At 41.5% G+C, this 25000-nt stretch overlaps 2 protein-coding genes across 2 annotated transcripts in view; both read right to left on the reverse strand.

The window, feature by feature from the left end:
- Axdnd1 (axonemal dynein light chain domain containing 1) overlaps window positions 1-11085 on the reverse strand; it is a 94430-nt gene extending 83345 nt beyond the window's left edge. The window contains exons 1-7 of the mRNA XM_004658874.2: window positions 10989-11085; window positions 9494-9666; window positions 8690-8793; window positions 4586-4706; window positions 3123-3208; window positions 2427-2483; window positions 1727-1829 (exon numbers count right to left, since the gene is read on the reverse strand). Of these exons, the coding sequence (XP_004658931.2) occupies window positions 1727-1829; window positions 2427-2483; window positions 3123-3208; window positions 4586-4706; window positions 8690-8793; window positions 9494-9666; window positions 10989-11085 (741 nt within the window). The remainder of the gene's footprint in view (window positions 1-1726; window positions 1830-2426; window positions 2484-3122; window positions 3209-4585; window positions 4707-8689; window positions 8794-9493; window positions 9667-10988) is intronic.
- Window positions 11086-22722: 11637 nt separating this feature from the next.
- Window positions 22723-25000, reverse strand: part of Soat1 (sterol O-acyltransferase 1) — a 70288-nt gene continuing 68010 nt past the window's right edge. The window contains exon 16 of the mRNA XM_045137049.1: window positions 22723-24051. Within this exon, the coding sequence (XP_044992984.1) occupies window positions 23995-24051 (57 nt within the window). The 3' untranslated portion in view covers window positions 22723-23994. The remainder of the gene's footprint in view (window positions 24052-25000) is intronic.

A 25000-nucleotide genomic window follows, 5' to 3' on the forward strand; every position in this document is an offset into this window, starting at 1 on the left:
GAAGACTGAAAGAGTTCTTTAAGTAAAATATACAAGTAAGAGCATGGTTTAGTTGGCAGAGTTTTTTAGTAATCATAAAATAATGAAGGTCTTCAAGAATAACAAATGCCGAGGAAGATGCAGGGGAGGAGAACTCTCATATCCTACTGGAAAGAATGGAAAGTGGTGCAGGCTCTTCAAAAAAAATTTTTTTAAAACTCTGTTATCTCTCTCTCTCTCTCTCTCTCTCTCTCTCTCTTTCTCTCCCCCTTCCCTCTTTCTCTGTCAAATAAATAAAATAAATAAAAATAAAGTATTTTTAAAAGGGAGGCTGGAAGGATGGATTAATGGTTAAGATGCTTGCCTGCAAAGCCAAAGGACCCCGGTTTGATTCCCCAGGACCCACATTAGCCAGATGCACAATTCTCTCTCCCTCCCTCCCCCCTTTCTCTCTCTCTGCCTCTTTCGGTCTCTGTCACTCTCAAATAAATAAATTTAAAAAGTGGTAAACAAAAAAAAATTTTTTAAAGAGAGAAATAATGTCTAATGCTCTATAGCACAGCTGGGTAACTAAAATTCACATTTTTTTCCTTTTTTTTTTTTTTTTTTTTTTTTGTTGAACAGGTTCTTGCTAGGTAACCCAGGCTGGTCTGGAATTTGAGATCCACATGCCTCAACCTCCTAAGTGCTAAGACACAGGCATGTGCCACCACACCTGGCTGTAGGCAGTAGAGAGGATTTTGAATATTACCAATACAAAGAAATGATAAATGCTGGAGGTGCTGAATATGCCAGCTACTGGCTCTGATCACTTCACATTTTATACATAGAATGAAGTATCACATTTTATCCCATAAGTTTGTATAATTATGTATCAGTTAAAATAAAAACAAATAAGTAATAAACCAGTCAATGAGGCCTCATGTCCAGTGAAATACAGTAGCAGTGGAGTCATGTGCTGCATGATGACATTTCAGTCAACACAGACCACAGACATGAATGACACTGGTCCCCTAAGAATAGAATACAACTAAACATTTTCTATTGCCTAATATTTTTTTCCAGTCATTGAACCCAGGTCCTTAGGCTTTGCAGGCAAGCACCTTAATTGCTGAGCCACCTCTCCAGCCCCTGATATTTGTGTTTTGTATTTTTGTTTTGAGGCAGTTTTGTTTTGTAGCCCAGGCTGGCTTCAAACTTACAGTCCTCTATAGCCTAGTACTGTTACTGTCTTTTGCTATGTTTGGATATACAAATACTATTGTATTACAACTGCCTAGGGTATTCAGCATAGTAACTTGCTGGAGTAATAGGCGACACCATATAGCCTAGGTGTACAGTAGTCTATACCATGTAAGTTTCTGTATCTAGACTTACGTAAATATCTATGTCTATATATACATATATGTAATGTTTACACAGTGACAAAAACACGTAATGATGCATCTCACAGAATACATTGCTATTATTAAACAATACATAATTATGCTAGCAACTAATTATACACTGTCTACCACATGCCAGGCACTTTTCCAAGCACATTAATTTATCATGCCCTTTAATCTCATAGCTCTAAGAGGAAAGGAACTATTATTGGTAATTGACAGATTAGAAAATTGAGTACAAATATATTAAATGATTTGCCCAAGGTCACCCGTTAATAACTCTCAGTCAGAATTCCAATTCAGGCGTCCTGCCTCCAATGTGCACACGCTTAACCGGTGGGTTACACTGATCTTACACTGACCTTGGTTGGTCCTGAATACTTCTGATTTTCTACACCAGCCCTCTCTAGCATAGTGTCCATCACATCGTTCAGCTGGATTACTTCCACTCTCTTATTAGGTTTCCTGAAGGGTTAAAAGGCAGTCTTAGTAATGAGCAGGGCAGTGGGTCACCCTCAAATGGCATGAAGAATGTGGAAGGTATGCAGAGAACATATTCTATGCAATACTAATGGCAACTGAAAGCATTACACCACATTTGTTTGAGATATCAGTAATAGCAAAATATGCAAGTACTATGATCCTTTTTTCTTTAAATGAAATAGTTCTCCACATTCTATGTAACTATTGTATAAAATGAGAAGCACCAAGAAAAAAGTGGGAAGATAAGCACCAAACTTTTAACACTTGTTATTTCATAATGTAAAAGAAAAAAAGGAGCAAAGGAGAGAAAAATGGAGAAATGCAAAGGGAATATAATATAAGAGCATTTTATAGTATTTGAGGACAATGCTACTTATATACATATATGTATGTATATTTGAAGATGCTATTAATAACATGAAAACTCCTGATTAAAGGTGGAGTTACAGGCAATTATTTTCTTGTGTCTCTGATAAATTTTAATTTTTTAACTATTTTAATAAACTATCAAGAAAAAGTAATAGATGCATATGTAATTATTCTTTGTAAGAAATGCTTTAGTAAATATGCCATACTTACATGGATGGGAACAGTAACAGCCTGTTTTCACTATCTGTGAGCAGAGTGGTGTATTTGCTACAATCAATAAGACAGACAAAGGTTATTTTAGGATAATATTAATAATAATAGTAATAATAAATAATGTTAAAGGAAAATATTCTGTGGCTATAGATACAGCTACATGATAGAGCATGGGCTTAGCATGTTCAAATGAGGGAGGGGAGACAATAAATAAAATTAAAATAATGTTGTAAATTTCACTTTTCGAAATGCTCAAAACTAAATGCTGGGAAGGATACAGAGCATTTTAATTATAAAAATGCAAAACTCTTTTAAGCCCATCTCAGTTTGTTTATGTATCTTTTTATTTTTACAGACAAGGTCTCATGCATCCGAGGCTGGACTTGAATTCTCTGTGTAGCCAAGGATGACCTTACACTCCTGCTTCTCCTGCAGTCAACTGCCAAGTGCCGGGCTTACAGGCATGCTCTACCACATCTGGCTCACGTGGTGGTGGGGCTTGAACCCATGGCTTTCGGCATGCTAGGCAGACACTGTACCAACTGAGCCACACCCCCAGCCCTATAGATCTTTCCTCAATTGTGTTAGGATGACTATCCCAAATGTTTCCTCACTACACTAGGAAATTGAGTGTGCTGAGAAGGAAAAAGCAGCGGAAAATGTCAGGTATCCAATAAACACCACAGTACTCACTCGTCATAACACTCCAAACCTGAAACCCCCGCGTTCGACACGATGTGAAACTCTTCAGGAACCAAGGTATCTGATAACGTCTTTGGCTTATAAAGGAGAGAAAACGATGTATACATTAATAAATGAAAAAGGTGAATTACACAAATCTAATTTCTATCTAAAGGAGATTGTGACCAGAGAAGTAGCAGTATTAGTAATGTGGGTCAAGGCAAATGACCCCCCGAAAAAAAAAAAAAAACACTTTAAGCAAGGAACACATAACATTTTTAAAAGCATAAATTAGAGAGCAAATTTAGTTACTGCATCTGATGAAAACAGACTGTGGGATCCCCACAGATACCAACATCCACAGAGGCTCAAGGCCATTGTATGTGTAGTGTTTTCATAGACTCTATGCACATCCTAATTTAAATCATCTCTTGATGACTTGGAATAACTAATACAAAGTAAATGTCATGTAAATAGCTGCCATGCTGGATTATTTAGGAAACAATGACAAGAAAAATGTATACAAGTTAAGTGTAGGTACAATTTTTTTTCAAAAAATAGTTGCGTATGAGTATATGAAACCCTCAGGCATGGAGGGCCAACTATGTTCAGAAGAATTTTTTTATGACAGAGAGAGAGAGAGAAGGCACTATAGAGAAAGAATGGGTGCGACAGGGCTCTAGCCACTACAAAGAAACTCAAGATGCATGTGCCACCTTGTGCATCTGCCTAACGTGGGTACTGGAGAATTGAACCTGGGTCCTTAGGCTTCATTGGCAAGTGGCTTACCATTAAGCCATCTCACCAAGCCCCCCCCCTTTTTTGTTTAATTCAGTAGAAACTTAGAAGTCAATTTAGCAAAATGCCAAGATAAGAATTCTTCAACTGAGGTGGGCATAGGGGCATATGCCAGGAAGTGTAGCACACACTCAGAGGCTGGGGTAGACAAGCACAAATTTGAGGGCAGTTTCAGCTGCAGAACAAGACCCTCCTTCAAAAATCTAATAATAATAATTATTATTATTATTATTACTATCATTATCATTATTATGCGTTTGGAGGCCAGAGGTTGAACTAGCAGGTCTTCCTTAGTCACTCTCCACTTGACTGGCTGAGGCAAGGTCTTTCACTTGAACCCAGAGATTGCCAACTTGGCTCAGCTCGCGAGCCAGCTTGCCCCTGGGATCCCGTTTCCACCTTCTAAACCACTAGGATTACGGGCAAGCTGGCAGGCGCACCTGGCATTTATGTGAGCTCCAGGGATTCAAACTCAAGGCCCTATGCTTGCTCAAGTATTGTATCCGCAGAACCATCTCCCCAGGGCCCCTAAAAGCCCTGTTAAAGAAATAATTGGAAAACACAATCATAATGAATGAGCAGTGCAGGCTGTTGTGATAATTTGATAAGGCTTTATATTTTGGGGAAATGACTGGAAAAGTGGAGAGGAAGACAAGATGATTTGTTAAGTCCTTTACCTTGTGAGGCACAATGGTACCATCACGTGACTGTAACGAATGTTCCAAACCTGGAGGATGAAGAGTCTTCTCCTTAACTTCCCCTTTTACATATTTAACATCATACAGAAAAGAAATATCCCTTAAAAATAAGAAAAATAGATTTGTTAAAATAGATTTTTCTGTCTGGCTACAAAATAAGAGTAACACCAACATATCTATTACTGGGTAAAATAGTCACTTATGCCAGCAAAACTGATCTCATTCCCTCATACAGTGTTAGATGTGAGCCTCCCTGGCACGCTTCCTCTTCTCCACTTCAAATTTCTCACATCACAGGCTCTTTTCTTTCCTTCAGTCTCTCATTGAGGTAAATTCTCATTCTCAAGCTACTTCTTCCACTTGTGTGCTTGATTCTAGCTGGATCCACATCCTCAGGAATTGCATCCCACCAGTCATAACTTCTGTCCCTAACTTTTACTATTCTATTGAAATATTTTCCCTGGGGCATAATAAGTCATTTCCCTTCTAAAAGCCTTTCTTGACCAAGCATTGCTGTGGTGTCACAGGATCAATCATCTATCAATCATTTATCTGTCTGCCTATCTATCATCTATCTCTTTCTGTTAAATAATGAACTTTGCCGGGTGTGGTGGCGCACGCCTTTGATCCCGGCACTCAGTAGGCAGAGGTAGGAGGCTCACCGTGAGTTCAAGGCCACCCTGAGACTACATAGTGAATTTCAGGTCAGTCTAAGCTGGAGTGAGACCCTTCCTTAAAGAAAAAAAAAGGGGGGTATACATTTTCATTTTGATTGATATAACCAAATTACTTCAGGTTAAAAAATGCTGGGGAAGCCGGATGTGGTGGCACATGCCTTTAATCCCAGCACTTGGGAGGCAGAGGTAGGAGGATTGCTGTGAGTTGGAGGCCACCCAGAGACTACAGAGTGAATTCCAGGTCAGCCTGGGCCAGAATGAGACCCTACCTCGAAAAACAAAACAAACAAACAAAAAAAAGTTGGGGGCTGGGCAGATAGCTCATTTAGTAAAGTGCTTGCCTTGCAAGCATGAAAACCTGACTTTGATCCCTAGAACTCATGTTTTAAAGAAAAAGCCAGGCATGGTGGCTGAGGAGGTAGAGATGGACAGATTCCTGGGGCTCGTCATCAGCCAGTCTAGCCTACTTGGTGAGCTCCAGCCCAATAAGCAACTCTGTTTCAAAAAAAAAGTGGATGGGGGCTGGAGAGATGGCTTAGTAGTTAAGCACTTGCCTGTGAAGCCTAAGGACCCCAGTTCGAGGCTCGCTTAACCAGGACCCACGTTAGCCAGATGCACAAGGGGGTGTACTCTGGAGTTCGTGTGTAGTGGTTGGGGGCCTTGGCGCACTCTCTCTCTTTCTATCTGCCTCTTTCTCTGTCTGTCACTCTCAAATAAATAAATAAAAATAAAAATAAATTTTAAACCCTCTAAATAACTTTTTAAAAAAGTGGATGGTGTTCCTGAATAACACCTGAGTTTGTCCTCTGACCTCCACATGCATGTGCACACACCTGCACACATATGAAAATAGTTCTTCTCTACCTTTAATATGATATTTATCATTCCCATGCATGGCTTTACCCATGTTTGCTATGTACATATATTCGTAATGAATATGTAGTACAGGTTTGAATGCCTCTCCTGTTTTCATTGTGTGTGTGTGTGTGTGTGTGTGTGTGTGCGTGCATGTGTGGGTGCAGATGCACATGGAAAATTTCAGGTTGTCTTCTCTTCCACTCATCCATGTTTCCTTGGAACACAGTCTCTCACTGACATTCAGACTTTTCATGATCACACTGGATGGCCAGCAAGCCCCAGTGATTCTCCAGTCTCTGCTCCCCACAGGCATGCGTGGCCAACCCAGCTGTGTATGTGGGGGATAGGCAAGCACCCCAGGGCTACTCAGAAATCACTTAACATCAAAATTTTCATGTTAATTTATTGCCACATTCAGTTAAAACTTTCAAATTCAGTTTATTTTTCAAAGTACTTCAAACATCTTTAATGATAGGAGAATGAAATTGACTAGGCAGTCAGGGTAACAGAACCCCAAAAGTAATGGCTTTGTACTCCTTGAATAAAAACAGGAAATGTCACTAAGCTTATAGAAACCTGGATGTTACACCCTCCAGGAAAGATTTCTAGATTAAGCCGGCACCCTTTCTAGAGGACAGAAACTCTGATCCTTCCTTAAGATCACTGGCATAGCTGTAAAATCTGAGACCCGACAACCTGGTCTTCCTCACATAACCACTCCCCACAGAAACCCCCATCTCAGTCTTGAGGTGGGCTTCGCAAACCTCTTCTTGCCTCCCTGAGCAAGAGCGCCATCTTGCTTCCTTCTCTTCTGTTCTAGGCTTAACGCCCTTTCTCTTCGTCCTCCTGAAGCTTTCAACGGTAATAAAGCCCTTCTGAACTTTATCCTCTGGTCTGTGAATTTCATTCTTTGAATTCACAGGACAAGGATCTGGGAACACCCCAAATTATTGATACGCTGACATATGAGGAACCCAAAATTCCTCTATAAATAATAGCTAATTACTATATTTATGACCATGATCTGAAGACTCAAAATAAAGTGCAGATACTTTATGACATTATAGCCCCAGGATAAATGTTTCTGTCCCTCTTTGTAACACTGAAGCGCAGCCGTAGCCGAGTAGTAACACCTTATACTGAAATAGCATTTTATGGCTTAGAAATGCTCTGGCATCCGCTATCTCATTTGTTTTTTGCAGCATCCCTGGGAGGCACATGAAATTGAGCAATCTATTATTACCTTGTTACAGAACTTCAGAAAGATTAACCTATACAAATAAGGTGACCACTTACATACAAATGTGGAATGTAAGTAAAGGCCATGCAGGGAAAAATAATAAATGCAAAATACTTTCAAAATGAGCAGGTCATACACAAGACAATCACAATAAGAGGAAGAGAGGATGACATCAAAATCAAAAGAGACTGATTGAGAGGGGGAGGGGATATGATAGAGAGTGGAGTTGTGAAAGTGAAACTGGGGGGGGAAAGGAATTGCCATGGTTTATTGTCTATAATTATGGAAGTTGTCAGTAAAAAATAATTTTTTAAAAATGAGGTCAGCAGAGCATAGTGGTTCATGCATTTAATTCCAGCACTAGCATGGCTGAGGCAGGAGGATCCCCATGAGTTCAAGGCCAGCCTGACAAGAGTTCTGGGTCAGCCTGGACTACAGTGAGAACTTGCCTCAAAAAAAATTAAAAATAAAAATAGGGGCTGGAGAGATGGCTTACGGTTAAGCGCTTGCCTGTGAAGTCTAAGGACCCCGGTTCGAGGCTCGGTTCCCCAGGTCCCACGTTAGCCAGATGCACAAGGGGGTGCACACGTCTGGAGTTCGTTTGCAGAGGCTGGAAGCCCTGGCGCACCCATTCTCTCTCTCTCCCTCTATCTGTCTTTCTCTCTGTGTCTGTCGCTCTCAAATAAATAAATAAATAAATTAATTAATTAATTAATTAAAAAATAAATAAAAATAAAGGATGAAATAAGCATATCACAATCTTCATAGGGAAAAAATTGACACTTAGACTGTTTTGAGGAATGATACAAAACCAACAAACAGTATTTGCTAATTTAATCTCAAACAGTGTAAAAGATTCTCTTTGAAGAGAACCAGGGATTAAGCATTTGTTCACTGAGATTTTCCACTTCACAAAGCTGTTTCCCTTAGATGTGATACACACATGTATATACAGAGAGAGGGAGGGAGGGGGAGGGCGGGGGAGGGCGGGGGAGGGCGGGGGAGGGAGATACAGCAGGCACTAAAGGCACACATTCAGCAGGATACAAGGAACAGGGAGAGTGCACGGACAAGCATACAAATGTGTGCATGCAAACCGACTCAAACGATCCAAATCATGTAGAGCCAACTCCGGTAGATATTACATTGACTACAACCTTGCTCGTGGTCTTTCAGATTGTATTCTGATTTATCAAAGATAATCCATGATTCTATAGCTTTTGCAATCCTGACTCTCCCAAAGCTATCATACAGAATGAGAAAATGATTCTATTTCTCTGCATCTATTCCACCATCTTCCTTCTTTACCTGCCAGCTCCTGTCAGGGAGACAGGATGATCAATCAGATATCTAAATTTACTCCTGCGAACAGGGTGTTGCCAGACATGGTCTACAATCCTGGGAAGGGTACCCTGGAAATAAAAGCAAATACACATAAATGTCCAGCAGAGGGAGCTCTAATCCAATGGATTCTAGTCGTACTAATTTAAATACGTAAATCAAAAGGCATTTGAGGTGATATATAGAGAGAAGGAAGAATTCTTATTCAGTAAGGTGGAGAAAGACAAACTAGAATCTTAAGACTAAGAAAGCGGTTGTCAACCTGGCGTGGTGGTACACAACTTTAACCCCTGCACTCAGCTGTGAGTTCAAAGCCCACTAGGACTACAGTGTGAGTTTCAGGTCAGCCTGAGCTAGAAAGAGACTCTACCTCTAGCAGGGTAAAAGCAATAATCATTTTGATAAATTTACATAAAAGAAGATTGGAAATACTCAAGCCTTGGAAGCAAAAGATAATGAGGGTTTTGGGTGTGTGTGTGTGTGTGTGTGTGTGTAACAGGAGCCTCACTGTGCAGCCCAGGCTGACCTGGAACTCATTAGGTAGATCAAACTGTCTCAAAACTCATGACAATTATCCTGCCACAGCCTCCCATGTGCTAAGTTTACAGGCATAAACCACCATGCCCAGCAAAATCAGAATTTTCATTCTAAGGAACTATCCTCACAAAATATAAGACTCTCTGGAATATATAACATATGCTTACCAAACACTTAATGAACTGGAGACCAAAAAGATAATGCTTCAAACATTCTATATATGTATGTGCACACCTTTGAGGTTTTAGCTTTCTTAGGAGGCAGTAAGTTTTCTGGACAGGGTCCAGCATCGGCTGCATAGGACAGAGAGAGAAGAAGTTCCTCTGGGATGAACTCATTCTGAAGGGAAGTCGGAAGGGGTTTGGAACGATCCACCATGGTTCTTTTCTCCCTTAGCTCAGGAAGTCCTAAGAAAGCAAGAGACAGAAAAACTTACTGTAGTGTTTTGGAGAGTTAAATAGAGCTTCCCAGACTGCCTTATCATTTCTGGTTTGCATTCCTAACAGTAAGATTTCTCCGAGTGAACAAGAATAGTAACAACATTTAAAACACCGGCCGTGCATGGTGGCACATGCCTTTAATCCCAGCATTTGGGAGGCAGAGGTAGTTGGATTGCCCTGAATTCGAAGCCACCCTGAGGTTACATAGTGAATTCCAGGTCAGCCTGCGATAGAGTGAGACCCCACCATGAAAAATAAACAAACAAAAAACCAAAAAATCACTGAATATCATCTAGAGAGCGAAGGAAAGAACAAAAAAGAGGGAGAGAGTTATTAGAACATTAAGAGAAATAGGTTAAAAAAAAAAAAGCCTAGGCCAAAGAGTGAGTTCAAGGCCACTCTAGATAACTTAGCATCCTGACCCTTGCTGACATAAACCATGGGAAATGGAGACTGGAGTGACGGCTCGCTCAGCAGGTAAGAGTGCCGCTGTGCACGCCTGAGGATGGGTTTGTGCCACAGCACACACGTGAGAAAGCTGGGCTTGGCCATGTGAACTGTGTCAGTGCCGAGCGGGGTGCCGGCCTCCCGAGTCAACCAATGTAGCTGAAAAATCAAAAAAACAAAAATGGCAGCTCTAGATTTAGTGAGAGATTTTTGTCTCAGGGAAATAAGGCTGAAAGGTGATAGCAAAGGATATTCCAGGGCATCTTCCTCTGGTCTCCACCCATGCACATTGGCCACACACACCTGTTTATACCATGTGTGCACACACACATCAACACAGCACACACACAGAGTGAAAAGGGGCTGGTGAGATAGCTCAGTAGTACATTGCTTGTGTAGTATGTGGAAGTCCCTAAATCCAATCCCCAGTATCCACCCCCCCCCAAAAAAGTTGGGTGGGACTTTAGCAAACTCTCCCCTAAAAGTAGATGAAAAGTAGGTGATGGTAAGACTGACAAATACTTCTGTGTAATAAAGGTAAGGATGATTAGTTTTTAAAAAGCTTTTCTTTTTGTTCTAAACTGAATGTTTATCTTAATTACTTTTTAAAAGTTCCCTTAGATTCAGAGACCAAGTGCCATACTAGGTGATGTCTCATGCAAATAATAGTATTTAAAATAATATGAAACTTATGAACATTTGACGGGCATGAAAAACGTAGTCCTTAGGTGAAGCAGGGCTCCAACTTGGCAAATAGCCAGGCTGGGCAAGGTGAAGAAGGGAGAATTTACTGTAAATTCTGTCAGTTGCCTGTTCATGTCCACAGGACCCTTGAAAATTACCTCTTGTCTCCTCACTGATAGCACAGACTTTTGACGGTTTGCCCTCAGATGTTGGTGGGCAGTTTAGCGATGTGTTGGGCGTCTTCGGGAGAGACATCATAGACAACGCCTCCTATCACTGCCTTTACTGCTCTGAAACACACGTCTACAAAGTGAATTTGGATCTTTCAGGCTGCCCCGTTGTCCTGGAGGCAAGAGGCAAAACAAACCAAGAGCCCCCTTAAGTGCTCATGTTCAAATCGTAGTCTCGAATTCTTCGGGCATGGTTTGGAGGAGCGGCGGTGATCTCTCGGGTCCCCAGCCTGTCCTCTGTGGCCACAGCGGCCGGGTTCAAACGGCTCCTTTACTATAAACGACGAGAAACCGGTACCAGCGACCCGTTCCCGCGTTAGAGTTTCCCACCAGGCATCTGGCCAGCTCGCCTGTTCCTAGACCGCCCCGCGTCGCCATGGCAACGCAGGACCACATCCTCAGCATCCCTCCAGGGGCTGCCTTGGGCCGTGCCGGCCAGTGAGGCAGCCCAGGGGAAACAATCCCCAAATCCTCTAGGAGTTTCCGTGTTTTTCAAGTCGCCGCCTAGGGTCAAGGAACTGGACAGTGTCCTCTAGCTGCGGTTCCAGATGGTGCGCGTTTAAGAGTGCTTTCCTTCGTTGTAGCTCTCTTTTTCTGTTTTGTTCTGTTTTGCATGTTTTTCTAAGTATCAAAACTGAGTAACTCCAACCCACAGGCTCCAGGGTAGGATGCAAGGTGGAGGCGACCACAGGATTAGTCTTCCTGAGACATCTTTCCCAGAGGCCTTCCAGCTTCTGGCCCTTGACCACCCCAACCCCACACCTCACTTCCAACATCAAGTACCTTAGGTGAGGCCAACCCAGGTAAAATCGTTGAGTCTTCTCACTTCAAACTTGTATAGAAACTGGGCGTGGTGGCACACGCCTTTAATCCCAGCACTGGGGAGGCAGAGGTAGGAGGATGGCCTTGATTTCAAGGCCACCTTGAGACTACATAGTGAATGCTAAGTCAGCCTAAGTCAGACTACATAGTGAATGCTAAGTCATTTTTTTTGGTGGGGGGAACCCTAGAAAACTGGGCTTAGTTCCCCAGTACCCAGGTAAAGCCAGATGAACAAATTGGCCCATGCATCTGGAGTTCGTTTGCAGTTGCAAGATGTCCTGGCATGCCCATGCTCATTCTCATTCATTTTTTTTTTCTCTCTCTCTCTCCCTCCTTACTAATGAATAAAAATATTTAGGTAGAGATCTTCTACAGCAGTAGGGATTCCCCTGAAATAGGAAAGCCCACCTGGGGACTCTGAATGGGGTCTTTTATGGAAAGGGGAACTCCTTTATGAGGGCAGAGATAAGGAAAAACCAGATTAATCTTTCTAGGGAGGGAAAAAGAAATAAGACCAGAACCTTCTGACATTTCTGGCCTCCAGCAAGGTGGTGGCTTTGAGGACTGACTCCTTTAAGGAAAAAGAGGTTAGGGGGGAAAAGCAAGTACACTTTGTGGTGGTTTGAATGCAAATGTCTCCTATAGCCTTGGGTTTTTGCTGTTGTTGTTGTTTGTTTGTTTGTTTTCGAGGTAGGGTCTCACTTTAGCCCAGGCTGACCTGGAATTCACTATGGAGTCTCAGGGTGGTCTCAAACTCATGGCAATCCTCCTACCTCTGTCTGCTGAGTGCTGGGATTAAAGGCGTGCACCACGAAGCCTGGCTCCTCGGGTATTTTTGATTAAGCTTCCTGCTTAGTCCCCACCAGCTGGAGTCTTTGGGAGGCAGAGGCCTGCTGCAGGAAGTATGTCACCAGGGGGTGGACATTGCTGTTGAGGAGTCCAACCATTCTGTGTTCAGAGGCAGCTCAGGTTTGCTGTTCTCTCTGCTGTGCATGTATGATGAAGTGAGGCAGCTTCCTCTACCACGATGAAACTTCTCCTCAAAGCCAAAAGCCTGATGGCTGGAGAGATGGCTTAGCAGTTAAGATGCTTACCTGCGAAGGCTAAGGACCCAGGTTCAATGCCCCAAGACCCACATAATCCAGATGCACAAGGTGACATAGGCATCTGAAGTTCCTTTTCAGTGGCTAGAGACCCTGATGTGCCCATTCTCTCTCTCACTCTCTTCCTCTTCCTCTCTCTCTCTCTCAAATAAATAAATAAAATATTTTTTTAACTGTAAGCCTAAATTCCTTCCTTCCATAAGCTTCTGGTCAGGTGTTTTGTCCCAGCAATGAGAGCATAACTACAACAGCCCCTTATCAGTTCAAGGACATTTCCTACCTCTAGCCAAGGGCAGGGTGTGCGGGGGTGGGGGGTGGGGGAAACAGCTGTAGAGATGGCTTAACCATTAAGGCACCAGCCTGCAAAGCCTAATGACCCAGGTTAGATTCCCCAGTACCCAACGTAAGCCAGATGTACAAGGTGCATATGTGTCTGCAGTTCATTTGCAGTGGCTAGAGACCCTGGTGTGCCCTTTCCCTCTCTATTTACCCTTCCTCACCGTCTTAAATAAATGTTTAAAAGCTCATTCAAAACCTTTTCAAAAGTCTTATTCATTTTATCCTAGATTGCCTACCCAGGTTCCATCTTAGTCCTCCGTCTGAAGAGGTGACCCTACTGCTTCAGTTCTCCTTACTCATGACACATTGTCCTGTGCGACCACAGTCAATGTGACTGTTTACTGTCAACTTGACAGGCCCCAGAATCATGTGTGAGGGATTATGTATCTTAGGATAGCCTCTGCTCATCCTTGAGGGATTATCTTGGTTGGGTTAATTAAGGTGGGAAGATCCTCTTTATGGGCCGCACCAGCCCATGGGCTGGGGCCCAGGACTATATTGAAAACGAGCGAGCTGGCTGAGCAGCAGCATTCCTCATTCTGCTTCTTCACTGTGCACTGAACGTGACCAGCTGCCATAATAGACTGGAACTGGAGCTATATATCGAAATTAACCTACCTTCTTGTCAGCTATTTTGTTCCAGCAACTAACACAATCACCGTAGTGCACTTCACAGTTCCCAAAACTCCAGTGACAGCTCATGAGTGGTTCGTCAAGCCTTTGAAGCACTGACAATCCACTGATTCTCCAGGAACCAGGGATAAAGCTCGGTGGTAGAGTACTTGCCTATAATTCATGACATCCTAGGTACATCTCCAGTACTAAAAATAAAATAAAATATCTAGGCAACTGGATGGAACTGTGAACGACATGACTACATGCACACATGTGTATATGGGCTGGAATATCTTAGCAAAAGGCTGAGTTAAAGTTCCAAAGATAAGGACATAGGCAGGAAGAATGCAAGACAACCGTTACTCAGAAATACAGCTCCTGTTCTGGGGAAATTCTTCCCATAATTTTAATTATACTGAAAGAACCTAAGATGGCAAAATATTATTGAGGTCTTTGATGGAAAAGGCTGTGTCGCAGATGTAAGATGAGCAAGGAAGAATTTCTGAAATGTGAACTTTCAAGTCAGACAAGCAACCATCAGAGCTGGAAATAGGGTTACACATGCTTTCTAGGTTCACTTAACACCGACTTGCCTTAGGGTTCTCCAAGGCTCCAGGTGATGAAAGCACTATCTTAGACGGCTAGTGTGGTCACCAAACACACCCTGACCTTAGGGGAAAAATATCCCAAGGTATTCTGTTTGTTGCACCCTTTTACACACTCATCTTGAACCATGTAGACAGAAATAGATTATATATCTGCAGGTTCGAACCTTTGAAGGAATAGTAGCATAGTCCCTTTGTGCTGCTATAACATAATACCTAGGTGGATATTTTGTAAAGAACATTTATTTACTTCTCACAGCGTTGACAGGTCTGGTTGTCTGGCAAAAGCTGCATTCTCTGGAGAGGAGAAATGTGCTGTCATTGCATGGGGGAGGAGAAGAGACAGAAGGGTATTAGTATGTATGTGTATGTGTGTGGTGGTTTGAATGCATGTCCCCCATAGACTCAGGCTTTTTTTTTTTTTTTTTGGTTTTTCGAGGTAGGGTCTCACTCTGGCCCAGGCTGACCTGGAATTCTCTATGTAGTCACAGGGTGGCCTCGAACTCACAGTGATCTTCCTACCTCTGCCTTCCGAGTGCTGGGATTAAAGGCATACTCCACCATGGTCAGGTATTTTTTGATTAGATTTCCTTCTAGTAGGCACAGCCCTGCATGAGGCATGTCACTGGGAGCTGAGGAAGCAGGTGTGTCACTATATAACTATACCCATGGAGGAGGCAGAGGTGGCTTTGACAATGGTAATGAAACCAGGTAATTTTGGTGGTGGAAGCTATGACTTGAGCAATCACAACAATCATTTTCAAATGTTGGACCTACAGGGGTTGGAAACCTTAGAGGCAGAAGTTTTGGTCCCCTGTGGTGATGGTTGGCAGCATTTTGCTAAACCACAAAACCAAGGTGGCTATGGCAGTTCTAGCAGCAGCAATAGCTGTGGTAGTGCAAGGTTCTCATCACTGCCGGGAAACAAAGCTTAGTGGGAAAGAGAGAGCCAGAGAAGAGCTATGGAAGCTACAGCTTCCAACAGGTCTGTGAGCTCAGTGGGCACACAGGTCACTTGCACCAAAGATGTTTTAGACAAAACTCCTGTATATGGTCAAAATACCTTAAGGACTGTATTTGTGACTAAGTGTATAACAACTTAGCTTCTGTTCTATGGAAAGTATAAAACATTCTAAGACAGAGTTTTAATATAAATGTCCCTCCACCCATGCTTATGACTGCTAAATATAGTAGTTTAATTAAGATGCTGAATAAGGGCTGGAGATATGGCTTAGCAGTTAAGGCACTTATCTATGAAGCCTAAGGACCCATATTCAACTCCCCAGATCCCAAATAAGCCAGATGCACAAGGTGATGCACGCACAATGTCATGCATGCACACAAGGTAGTACATGCATCTGGAGTTCAATTGCAGTGGCTGGAGGCCCTGGTGTGCCACTTTTTCTCTCTCATAAAAAAGATGCTGGCTGGGTATAGTGGCACATGCTTTTAATCCAAGCACTAGGAAGGCAGAGGTAGGTGGACAGCCCTGAGTATGTGGCTACCCTGAGATTACACAGTGAATTCCAGGTCAGCCTGGGTTGGAGTGAATCCCTACCTTGAAAAACCAAAAAATAAAATAAAATAAAAATAATAAAGGAAAGATGCTGAATAAATGTGTTTAAGAAAAGAGGAAGCGAGCCAGACATGGTGGCACACGCTTTCAATCCCATCACTCAGGAGGCAGAGGTAGGAGGATCGCCTTGAATTCAAGGACACCCTGAGACTACACAGTGAATTCCAGATCAGCCAGAGCTAGAGTGAGACCCTACCTCGAAAAACCAAAATAATAAGAGAGAGCTAGAGAAATGTGCAGTGGTTACAGGCACTTGCTTGCAAAGCCTGATGGCCTGGGTTTGACTCCCCAGTACTCACATAAAGCCAGATACACAAAATGGCACATATGTTTAGTTAATTTGCAGTGGCAGGAGGTCCTGGTGTACCCATACTCCTCTCTTTCTCTTTCTGTGTCTCTCAAATGGGTAAATAAGTTTTTTTTTGCTTGTTTGTTTTAAGCTAGAAACACAAAGTGACACATTCATCTGGAGTCTGTTTGCAATAGCAGAAGGCTGTGGCATACCCAATTCTTATTCTCTCTCAAAGATAGAAAGATAGAAAGAAAAAAAGGAAGGAAGGAAGGAAGGAACGAACGAACAAACGAACTGGGGATGAGTTAGTGGTTAGTGGCAGTTGCTTGCAAACCTAATGATGTGAATTCAAGGCAGCACAAGCATCTGTAATCCCAACAAGCCTACTGCAATAGGAGGTGAATCCATAAGCTCCTAAGCAGCAGTGGCAAGAGACCCTGTCTCAACAGATGGAAAGAGGGGTTGGGGATTTAGCTCAGTGGATGAGAGCTGGCCTAGCAAGTGCAAGGCCCTGGGATTGGTCCTCAGCACCAGGAGAGGAAAAAAAAAGATGGAAGGAGGGCTGGAGAGATGGCTTAGCAGTTAAGCGCTTGCCTGTGAAGCCTAAGGAACCTGGTTCAAAGCTCGATTCCCCAGGACCCACGATAGCCAGATGCACAAGGGGGGGGGCGCATGTGTCTAGAGTTTGTTTGCACTGGCTGGAGGCCCTGGCACACCTATTTTCTCTCTCTTTCCGTCACTCTCAAATAAATAAAAATAAGTTTTCTTAAAAGGGTGGGGGCTGGAGGAATGACTTAGCAGTTAAAGTGCTTGCTTACAAAACTAAACTGAAAGACCCAGGTTTGATTCCCCAGGACCCACGTTAGCTAGATGCACAAGGGGGTGCACACATCTGGAGTTCATGTGCAGTGGCTGGAGGCCCTGACATGCCCATTCTCTCTTTCTCTCTTCCCCTCTTTTTCTGTCAAATAAGTAAACAAAATATTTTTTTTAAATAGGGTAGAAGGAGAAATGCCCTGAAGTTGTCCTCTGACCTCTACACCCATGCCAGGCATGCACGACCGACCCCTACACAAACATCCACACATATAAATAATAAAAATAGAAAAATAAAATTTAAAAAAGAGATTAGGTTTTTTCAAATATATTTATTTACCATGTTCTTCACATATATGTATTTTGTCATCTTGCATATGCACATAAAATTTAAGAAAGTGTTAGAAGAATACTAATACAATGCATATTGAACAAATTCATCATACCAGTGATTAACAAAGATAGTCAGGGAAGGGGCTAAGAGAAATTCTGGAAAAAGGTAAATAAGGCAATTCAAAAAAGCATGTTTAATTATTATTTAAAAAAAGAAAACCCTTTAAAAACAACTTCAGATTTCTGTGTCCTGATGCTCGCAGTCCACGTCTGTGCACAGATGGGGACAAGCAAACACAGGACGCTGTGGCGTGGGTCCAAATGGCGGGGCCATGACTAGGAGCTCAGCTCTCTCCACACTCAAGAATTGGCACACGGGACTCCAACGGTCCCTCTAAATGACCAGGTACATGAACTGCCTGTTTCAACGGCCCTTGTAAAGTACAGCTTCCTCTTCGGCAAGACGACAGCACCACAGCACGTCACAGCACCTGATACTCAGCACTCCACTGGGAAGGGCATGTTCAGGCAGAAGTATGAATGCAGAATGTAAAAACAGGGTGAACATTTAGGGGGAAAGGGACACTGCAACAGGTTTACATTTAAGATCAAAAACAAAAACAAAAGAAACAGTATCAGCTCTGAAAACAGTCCATTCTAAGTTCCTCACACTGAAAAGTTATATTTTACAGGAAAAAAAATAAACAAAAATTTCACTAACGAAGCACTATAGAGCTTTCCTGCAAACCCAAAACTTAACTATTATTGTTGTTATCTACTAATGTCTAAGCTGGACATTAAATGAATTAAATTAAATGAAGAGCTCCAATCTCTGTTTATCCTGTAAATAAACTGGGATGATATGTAACATTTTATTTCAACGAAGGGCCTAAATACTGGATAACCTGACATAAACTTCAGTGATGTTAAAAACTAATCAAATTCTTATTATAAATTTCACTAACAGCATTTACTCAGCATTCCTCAAAACATGTCTTTGTTCCTTCAATTTCAGAGTCATAAAAACCTAGATGCAAAAACAATGTCTATGACAAATGTTGCCTCCAGTGTATGTAGATATATATATAGCATCAAATAAATCACATGAAATTTTGCCTAAGATGAGTAAACAAGGCATTAAAAACTTAACAAAAATATGTAGCTGTCTTCCATTAAGAAATTTATTCTAGGAATCAAGGTAGAGTTTGGTAGTGGAAAGCATGTCTAGGTTTAATCCTTAGTACTAAAAAAAACTTTTTTAAGATTTATTTTTATTTTATTTATTTATTAGAGACAGACAGAGAGAGAGAGAGAGAGAGAGAGAAAGGGAGAGAGAATGGGCACACCAGGCCCTCTAGCCACTGGAAACGAGCGCCACCTTGTACATCTGGGATCTGGAAAATCAAACCTGGATTCTTGGGCTTCGCAGGCAAGTGCCTTAACCACTAAGCCATCTCTCCAGCCCAAAAGAAACAATTTTTATTCTGCCTTCCAAGACTATAAAGAATTCTTTACACAGCAGAAATAAACGCTCATCAGTGCCCTTCCACTCTATAAGTTCTAAACTTAGCTGTACAATAAGCACACTAGAATTAAACACTTGACCTAAACACCTACATAAGAGTGATGGCGTTTAGAAGATTGCCACCCCACTCTAATGGCACACAATAAACCTGAAAGAAACTGTGGAAAGACAGAAACATGAGTGAATGTCTTAACTTGTTTTAAATGACCAGGTAAGTCAGGCATGGTGGCTCATGCCTGCAATCCCAGCATTAGAAGGCAGAAGGAATGGCAGCCTAGGTTACATTATGAGTTCCAGCCCAGCCCAGAGACTCTACCTCAAAGCAAACAAAGAATGGAACAAAACAAACAAACAAACAAAACACAGGTAGGTGGTGCGGTGGGAGTGGCTATTATGGAACCAGCTGATTCACCTCGCTGAGGGTCTGCTGAACAAAAAGAATTTTGAGGAATGTGTAGCATTTGAAGCATTCACATTTTAAAAGGACGCCAAGTGGGATTTAGGTCTCAAGGATGATGAAGGGTGAAAAGATAATAGGGTTGTATTTCTGCCAGGGCTGGTGCTTTGCAACAACCCCATGAGGTAGTAACCATTTCCACTTTACACAGGAGGAAAGCTCTGTAGCTCTGATAAATTAGGCAACCCTGCCAAAAAACACTGACCTGTCTCAACCAAAAGCCCAGGCTTTATTCATTTTACCATAGGTTCTCAGGTTGGGAATTCTGGGGCAGTAGAGAATAAATGTACCATCTGAGAAGAGCTGTAAGGCCCTGTTTCACATTAAATAGCTATCCTCTATCCGTTTTATGTGTTGGCCTTAAGTGTAACAGCTCATTTTTAAAAGTGACTCCATAACTACAAGTATGAACTGCTGCACTCTATCAGGCACCTTGGTACTCCAGTTACATTAATTTACCTGCATTAACATGAAACAATTGGACTTTCCTCAAATTCCTCAAAAATTTTTTGTAGAAGAGATCTCTCAATGACTAATAAATCCCATCTTAGGCTATGTATACCAACTGAGTAATTTTCAAACATGCAATGGCCTGTTGTCTATAAGATTCAACTTTTCAGTTAAGAACAAATTTAAAACTAGTTGTTTGTACTAAATGAATTTGCTCTAAAACACAATCTGTGGGAAAACATACACTATATATACACTGCCCTTTATTATTTATTTATTTATTTTGGTTTTTGCAGGTAGGGTCTCACTCTAGCCCAGGCTGACCTGGAATTCATTATGTTATCTCAGGGTGGCCTTGAACTCACCTACCTCTGCCTCCAGAGTGCTGGGGTTAAAGGTGTACACTACCATGCCCAGCTTTTTACACTATTCTTTTTTAACCTGCCAAGATCACCCTTGTTATTAATTCTCCCACTTCTTTAGCTTCTAAGTATTGTTGTAGTTACTGACAGGTTAAATGCAGACTCAAATTTCTCTCTCTCTCTCTCTCTCTTTTTTTTTTTGAAGAAAAGGTCACATGTATCTCAGGCTGCCCTCAAAATTGCTGTACAGCCAAAGATGACCATAATCCCCACAAGGCATGTGATGTGCCACCACACCCAGTTTAGGGCAATTTCCTAACTAAAATCTAACATGAAGCAAGCAATATCTCCTTGGCATTATTCTTCCACAAACAAGAACCAAACTCTTCCTTTCATTATCTAGGATTGAGATTAAAAGACTCAGAATAAAAGCATATCACACAATTTATCCCACACACAGAGGTAATAAAAGACCAAATTAGAAACCTACCTAAATAGGAAGTGAAAGTTTTTTTATATAATCACAAACTATGATTATCAACATTTTTCCCAATAAACAAATATTAAACCCATTACTTTGCAAAAGGAAAAAGGTACTATTGTATAACAAATAATTTCTATCCCATCAGAAAAATAAATGGCTGGGTATGGTGGTGCATGCCTTTAATTCCAGCACTAGGTAGGCAGAGGTAGGAGGAATGCCATGAGTTCAAAGCCAGCCTGGGACTACAGAGTGAGTTCCAGGTCAGTCTAGGCTAGAGTGAAATCATACCTCAAAAATAAAAAAAAATAAAAAATTACAAAAAGGAATACTCCTGGAACACATTGCAGGAAGTTTTAGTTTTTATTTTTTTAAAGAGCACAGGTGTGGGTTTAGATAAATAAAAGACCTTTAGTTAAAAAGTAGCTATCTAGAAATATGATCATAGTTGTCAAACCAGTCTTCTTTCACAAAATGTGGCCATTTCCTTAAGTGTTACCATCTTTTGAGTTGTCTTAGGACAGTCTTAACATTTGAAGCAGTTGGTAGTCCTGCATGGCACCACTGATTATCATTTAAAATCCTGGGCAGAAAAAAAAACAAACAAACTAATAAAAGGGAATAGGACACAGCATTAGAAAAAGTGCCTTCCCAGGCATAGTGATTGTAAAGCCAGCAATGGAAAGGCTGAGGCAGGAAACTCACTAGTTCCAGACATGTCTGGGTTATATAGTGAATTCTAGGCCAGCCAGAGCTGCAGAGCCAGACTCTTAAAAACAAGCAACAAAAACAAAACAAAACAAAAACAAAAAAACAAAACAAAACAAAACAAAACAAAACAAAAAACAGCCAGCACATAAAGTCTCCAGAAGTGCTACAGAACAAGGTCTTCACATGAGGACGCACATTTACAGTACTTAGCAGAATGTACACCTATGAATTCCATACTCTTGCTTGAAAAGACTGGCTTATTTATAACCAAATTTTAGACCAATGTGTTCCCTTGTTATATATAAAATGTAGTTATAAATTGAGGTGATTGGCTCATTTAAAACTTTTAAGAAATATGCTAGAACTTACAGGCTTTATTACAGCAGCCTTGTTAAATTGGTTCCATGGCAACACTGCTGCGTGAACATTACTTCTTAGGAACAGAAAGAACCCATGTCTGCTGAAGATGTAGCTGATGTTTGAAAACTGCCTCAGGCCATCTGGTTCAAAGGTTTGGTGGATAAAAATGGTGATTGTGCTGCAGACATGTCGTCCAAATTACGGGTGATTCCTAAGAAACTCTAGCCAGATGTGGTGGCGCACGCCTTTAATCCCAGCACTCAGGAAGCAGAGGTAGGAGGATCACCATGAGTCTGATGCCTCCTTGAGACTACATAGTGAATCCCAGGTCAGCTTGGGCTAGAGTTAGGCCCTACCTCAAAAGAGAAGAGGAGAGGGGAAGCGAGGGAAGGGGAGGGGAAGGGATAGGAAGGGAGGGGAGGGGAGAAGGAAGGGAAGGGAGGGGAGGGGAAGAAAGGGAAGGGAAGGGAAAGGGAAAAAAGAAAAAGAAAAGGAAAAGAAAGAAAGAAAAAATCTACATTATCCTTTTGTAAGACCCAAATTGACTAGAAGACAACTCTGAAAAGACTTCCCAGAGCTGTCGGCTAGGTACCAGAGCACCAAGAAAGGCTCTAAAGTGGCTGTGGCATGTAAAAAGTCATTTGAATAATTCATAAGTCTTATGTCTTTTGGAAGAAGATTGAGCTGCATGGTCTCTGATATCCCTTCCAATGTGCAATCATAGCTATATCTCATTACATAAAGTGATTCCTACACACCATACTACATTAGGAATGGGCATCTTAAAACCTGGAAATTTCACATAAGAGTACATGTCCTTGAAAATGACCACATATTAATTTATTTCATTTATAAATATACTGTTAAAAGTACAGCAATTGAGAAGATGCTTCAGAAGCCAGCTTCTGGGTTCTTACTGATCACATTAGTATCAATGGAGGTGATTAATATTTATTTACATTATAGACTCACTAGTCTGCAAAATAACAAAGTAAGTCAATATTTATTAGACAAAATTATAATGGCACCAAGAATACTTCTAAATAGCTTCAAAGCAGTTATAACCTTAAAGTTAAAAAAACAATTTAGCCAGGTGTGGTGGTACATTCCTAGAACCCTAGCACCTAGGAGATTGGAAGAGGAATATCACATGTTCGAGGCCAGCATGGCTATATAGCAAGTTCAAGGCCAGCTTAGGCTACATTACAAGACCCTGCCTCGGGACAAATATTCTTCCATGTAACTTCTATGACAGAATAATTAAAAACACATGACTGGCTCAGAAAATATTTTAAAAATTACATATGGAGTTGGAGTTCTAAGAGGAAATGTTTTCATTTTTCTCTTTCTACTTATGATCCCTCAATATATATTATTAGTGGCATAACTCGAGAATTCAAGGTAAAAGGCAGTTAATAAACAACTTGAGCAGAAGTAAACTTTTGAGAAACTACAACGTAGTGGCTGGGGATGGGTGTGGCTCAGTGGAAGAGCACCGCCACAGAACGAGGCTCTGGGGTCCATCCCCGGCACCACAGCGAAACAAAATATCAACTACAAAAAATACAAAGCAGAGTGCAGAAACAGATCATCTTTGGAAAGGACATATTTTTCTGCTTTCTACCAGAAACAGCAAAATTACTTCATATTCTTTCTTTCTTTTCCAATTGCATATTTAAATAGCATCTTTCAATAGTGTGCATAAAAAAGTTCTAAACCAGAGGTACTTAAAGGAGTTCTTCATAAAAGTTTTGGCTAATTCAATGGCCAAGAAAATATATTAAGTCTCTGACTGGATGGAATTAAGGACAAAAAAGATAATTATCAAGGCTGGAGCTGAGGTGACCCAACCAAAATTGACCATTACCTCAGCTCTTACTCAATCTTCTCCCACAAAGGAAACAAAACAAAAACCAGCTAAGTGACTTTCTGGCAGCTCAGCTTCAGGTGAGCTAGGAACGGAGTGAGCCATCTGGAAAGGCAAGAGTCATCCAGGTACCACAGACAACCTCACTGGAACCAGCTGTCTCCAAATCTGGCGGGATATCAAATCTTCCGAGGCAAGGAAGAGAACAAAGTCCACACTTCTAAAAAACATAGCGGCAAGTCCAGGAACGAGGCCGGACATAATCCAGAAATGTAGGCTATGATGAGGGGAAAAATACATGGAATAAGTTATTTGTGCACCTGAGGGTAAGGCAGGGGTTTTATACTATATATTGTACATCTCAAAATTTCCTCCCAGCATTTCAGTGACCATTAAACTATGAGAAGCTCATTAACTCAAAAGATGTTGATATCTCTGGTCTACAACATAAATTTATCAATTAAGAAGCTTCACATGAAGTTTCTGTACTTGAGCAAATTTCACACAATTGTATGGACTGCTGACCAAATTCCAAATAAATATTGCATTTTTAGCATCTTGCCGTATTATTTTAAGACAACCCTATTTTAGCCTAAAATCTGGTGGTAGGTTAAGGATGTTAAGAAGGCTTTGAACTATTGAGCTATTTAATATCTTCATTTGCTGTTTTTTGAGGCAGGAGCTCACTCTAGCCCAGGCTGACCTAGAAACCACTCTGTAGCCCAGAATGCTGGGATAAAGGCATGAGGCACCATACTCTGCTTAAATTAGTGAACTACTTAAAGGAGGAGCAGGTAAAGTACTATTCACATTCATAAACCAGAAAAATGGGAGAAGTTGAAGTTGCATGGAAGATGCAGCATGGAAATTGGATTTGGAAGAGAACAAGATCCACTGTGGAACTCTAAGATGGCACCCAGAGTCAACAGCTTACATCAGACACACATAAAAGATCAAATGGAAATAAGGAAGGAGAAATAAAAGCTAAAGGCGAAACACTGGAAGGGATTTTAACTTGACTTAGATGCCTTCAGCTACAGGGGCTGGAGAGATGGCTCACTGGTTAAAGGTGCTTGCTTGCAAAGCCTGACAGCCCAGGTTCAACTCCCAAGTACCCACATAAAGCCATATACACAAAGTGGTACATGCATCTGGAGTTCATTTGCAGTGGCAGGAGGCCCTGGTGGGCCCATTTCTCTTTCTCTCTTTCTCCCTCCCCCTTCTTC

The sequence above is a fragment of the Jaculus jaculus genome, chromosome 1 (genome assembly GCF_020740685.1).
Source record: "Jaculus jaculus isolate mJacJac1 chromosome 1, mJacJac1.mat.Y.cur, whole genome shotgun sequence".
In the NCBI taxonomy this organism is placed as follows: Eukaryota; Metazoa; Chordata; class Mammalia; order Rodentia; family Dipodidae; genus Jaculus; species Jaculus jaculus.